The sequence below is a fragment of the Humulus lupulus genome, chromosome 6 (assembly GCF_963169125.1).
Source record: "Humulus lupulus chromosome 6, drHumLupu1.1, whole genome shotgun sequence".
Taxonomy (NCBI): Eukaryota; Viridiplantae; Streptophyta; class Magnoliopsida; order Rosales; family Cannabaceae; genus Humulus; species Humulus lupulus.
Genome location: NC_084798.1, coordinates 223,742,958 through 223,747,269, shown reverse-complemented (window position 1 = coordinate 223,747,269; position 4,312 = coordinate 223,742,958). Strand labels below are relative to the sequence as shown.

The window sequence follows — 4,312 nt, the reverse complement described above, 5'->3', positions numbered from 1 at the left end:
AATTGTATTCTCTCATTTTCATATTTTTAATGGTTAAAAATATTTTATCTTTTTTTTACATATATATTTATAACATCAATAAGAATATTTTTTTGGTACAATCTATTATATAAATATATATACTAGATACAAGCAACATACAATATACACGTTTGCTTAGTTTTATTTATAGAATTTATTAATTATTTTTATTAAATTTATATTAATATCATATAAATTTTGAAATAAATATCTTATTTTAATTAAATAATATATTTATTTTTGTTTAAGTTTATGTTTGTTTTAATTTTTGAATTTCAGAGTGACAACAAAATATTATATATTATATGTTTAATATAATATTAAATATTATACCTACTATTTTTTTTTTTAGAAAGCAATTTGTTGTTATATTATATGTTCCGGAACCGATTATCACCATTTTTGTTGGTGAAGAGCAACCGTAAGGCTCTCTACAACCACCTCACCCAAGCAATATCATCTTCGTCTAGAGTTGCAAGGGAGGAGACATCTAGATTTTTCTCCACTGGAATCGTACGGAGAATTCTATGCATGACTTCCGATCTTCCCCTAAGGTTCTTCTATCTTTATCTTTAGAACTAAGAGATTGTACTTTGCTAAATTTTGTTATATGGAAACTTGAACCAACTTCAAACACTTTGAGCTGAATTGATTAGCTTCAACTTCATTAAATGCCATTTCGAGACACCCAAAATGACAACTTTCTCATTTTTTATATATATGTAATCCATAAAGCATTGTCATAGTAGTCATAGATTTGATTGTGGAGTTCTGTAAACTGTCATTGCAATTGTAGATATTATGTGTTTCTTATGGCGACCCTGTATTCCATGACAATTAATTGTAATGAAAGTCTTTGTTCTAACTCTGTTTCACTTGGGAATTGGAACACAATTCATGTATAGTGTTCATGCAACTTAAATGTAATACTTGTGTAACAAGTTTATAATGCAATTCAGGGTCAGTATGTGCCATCTTTGAGAAATGTTTCCACTGTGCAATCTCTTAATGCAAAAAGTAATGAAGGACTGAAGCTACTTGTAAATGGAGGACCTCATGCTCAGAAAATGGTTGGGATATGGCTCTTTGGTTCTGCTGCTTGGGTGTTTAGTATGGTCGTACTTGGAGGTGTTACACGACTAACAAGATCTGGTCTTTCGATGACTGATTGGAAGTTCAGTGGTGGGCTCCCGCCTCTATCTGATGAGGAATGGTTACAGGAATTCGAGAAGTACAAGCTGTCCCCTGAATATAAGCGGTCAGTGAAAGAAAAGAACAGTACATGTATTTGTAGCATTGCTAATGGTTTGTGATGCTTAGCTTTCTAGTTTTTAACGGTTTTGAGGTGAACTCTTTTGGAGTTTGGACAAGGATTATTTTATGGCATTTGCTATAATATTATTAATATTTTTTTTAATTTATGGATGATGGTTTTTGCAGGGTTAATCGAGGAATGAGCATTGATGATTTCAAATTTATATACTGGATGGAATATGCTCATCGTATGTGGGGAAGAGCTCTTGGTATCATGTTTGCTTTGCCATTTTCATATTTTCTTCGTAAGGGATATATTACCGTACGACTTGGACTGAAACTCTCTACTCTTTTCGCCCTTGGTGCTGGGCAGGGTCTGATTGGATGGTGGATGGTTAAAAGTGGTTTAGAGGTAGGACACCTTATATTAAGTGTATTTGCAAATTTGAATCGAAAAATGTTGTGGTTTGCGCCTTTTTAAATGATCTCTCTTTTTTCAAATAGGAACCACCATCTGAATATGCACAGCCTAGAGTAAGTCCGTATCGGCTTGCAGCTCATCTCACTTCGGCATTTGTTATATACAGCGGCCTTCTTTGGACAGGTCTCTCGGTGGTAATGCCCGAACCACCTGCAGAATCAATGTCCTGGGTTAAGGGTGCCGCAAAAGTAAAGAGATTTGCTCTTCCTGTCAGCTTACTCGTCGGCATTACTGCTGTCTCAGGAGCATTTGTTGCAGGAAATGATGCTGTATGTAACTTCAACTGTTATTGTATTGCTCAGTTTTTAACAAATTAGTTAGTAGGTGGTATGCTTTTTTTTTTTTTTTTTGCTAGCAGCGTATCATGATAATGATTCTGTGAATTTCCAGGGACATGCCTACAATACTTTTCCAAAGATGGGTGACACATGGATACCTGAGGATGTTCTAGAAATGAAGCCACTTATTCGCAACTTCTTTGAGAATACTTCGTTGGTGCAGGTAATTTTCCTGTGGTGTTTCTTTACTATGTATTAATGAGAGAATTCCTTAGCATGATTTAGGTTCAGTCTGTCGTTGAATTTTGATTCATAAAGGTATTCACGAGATCTCAAATTCAGAAAAATATATTTTAATCCATTGAACTACGAGCTCAATGGCTCAAACTCTGCATGACCAGTAGTTTCCTGAAATCCGTGTGAACCTATACTCATCAATGTGATCTTAGAATATTCCTTTTAACCTCATTTACAGCTTGACCATCGTATCCTGGCAACAGCCACTTTAGTTTCAATCGGCTCATTATGGTGGTTGACGAGGAAGGTGGATCTTCATCCTGCAGTTCGATATTTGATTGGAAGCACTGTTGGCATGGCTGGTCTTCAGGTACATATGTTTCGATAACTCAATTTCTATTAATGTTCTTCTGACTTTAAAGATCGAAACTTGGTTCTTCCCCTTGAACATGTAGCTAGGACTGAACGATATTTGATGATCATTCTTGTAATCATTGCAGGTTACCTTGGGGATATCTACCCTTTTGTCATACGTGCCAGTTTCCCTGGGCAGTGCTCATCAAGCTGGGGCTTTGACACTAATGTCACTGATGATCCTTCTCATTCACACTCTGAGGAAGCCATCGCCCTTTCTTCTTAAATCTCTGCCTAAAGTTGCCAAGACAATCTAGCTTACTGCACAAATTTATTCTTCTTCTTCTTCTTCTTGTTTAGCTAATGTGGTTTATTCAATTCCTTATTGTGGAACTTGAAACGTTATAAATTGAAAAAATAATACAAGGACAATTTTCCTTCCTGGATGGTGCTTCATGTTACAAGGGCCTTACCCCATTTTCGTTCATGGAGATCAGCTAGAAAAAGTTTGATGGAAGAAGACGTACCAGAGAACATTGATTGATCAGATAAGATATTTGTATATTGGAATGAGGTTGTGAGAGAGTGGTGATAAAGAATAGCACGAGACTAGATAAAGTATGACAATATATTTTAATACTATCTTTTTCTTTAGTAGTCAATAATGCATGTTATATTGTTTAAATTTGCGTTGTAATAAATTATACTATACATAAAATGGTTATCCAATTGTTATATTGTAATAAGTTTTACAATAATGATATATGTACATAAAATATACAGAAGCAGAACATATAGTTTGTATCATTGGCAGTGACAGAGTTGTGAACGCCAAGGAAGGAGATGTGAATTGAATCCTTCTTTAGGAAGGTCAAGTCTTTCATGTCTCCCAACAACCAAAATGATATATACTTACTACTGCTCTGCCCATTACTCAACCAATCCTAGTACGGGAAAAAAAATCATAAGCATGTTGAGATTTAAAAAAATGGATATGACAAAAGGGTTGATCAATCAATTTCTTCTTTAGTCAACTTTCAACAAGTTGTACAATATGGTAAGTCTAGCATTGAGTTGGATATTCATAAAATAATTTATTAATAATTTTGCATACAATTTAGAAATTAATACAAAATTAAAAAATATAGAAAATATACCTGATTTAGCTATTTAGAAAACGTGAATTGTTAGTACAATACTAACAACTAGGAATGTCAAAATGATCCGGTGGAGCGGGGCGGGTCGGAGCTCTGATCCGATAGGGCAATGCTGATCCGGAATAAGCGGGTCGAAAAACGGGGCGGGGTGCTGCCCCGATCCGATCCGGTACGACCCGCCCCAGTAGTATTTTTTTAAGAACGTTTTTTTTAAATGGAAACAAGCAAGGGGCCTTCAGTTCAGTTCAGTCGAAGAACGTTATTCGCGTCTTCTTCAGTTTAGCCGAATCAATCACGAATCACAGGTTCTCTCTCTCATCTGGTTCTCTCTTTCTCTCTCTCATATGGGTTCTCTCTCGTGGGCTCTCTCTCTCTCCTAGGTTTTCCTTATTTGAGGATTTATCAATTTCATAGCCATGGAAACTCAGCATTCGTAAAAACCCAGGCCTCTCTCTGTCGACATCCTGATATAACAGAAAACATTAAGTTTAAGATATGATTTTATTTTGTGGCTAAATTTAACATATAAT

At 35.3% G+C, this 4,312-nt stretch overlaps 1 protein-coding gene across 1 annotated transcript; it reads left to right on the top strand.

Moving 5' to 3' along the window:
• The first annotated feature begins 499 nt into the window (after positions 1 to 499).
• On the top strand, positions 500 to 2,952 carry LOC133783575 (cytochrome c oxidase assembly protein COX15-like). Its single transcript, XM_062223230.1, has 7 exons — positions 500 to 575; positions 981 to 1,279; positions 1,462 to 1,687; positions 1,780 to 2,025; positions 2,147 to 2,257; positions 2,510 to 2,641; positions 2,772 to 2,952. Exons 1-7 carry the CDS (start codon positions 549 to 551, stop codon positions 2,940 to 2,942), a joined length of 1,212 nt encoding a protein of 403 aa, XP_062079214.1. The 5' UTR covers positions 500 to 548; the 3' UTR covers positions 2,943 to 2,952.
• The last annotated feature ends 1,360 nt before the right edge of the window (positions 2,953 to 4,312 follow it).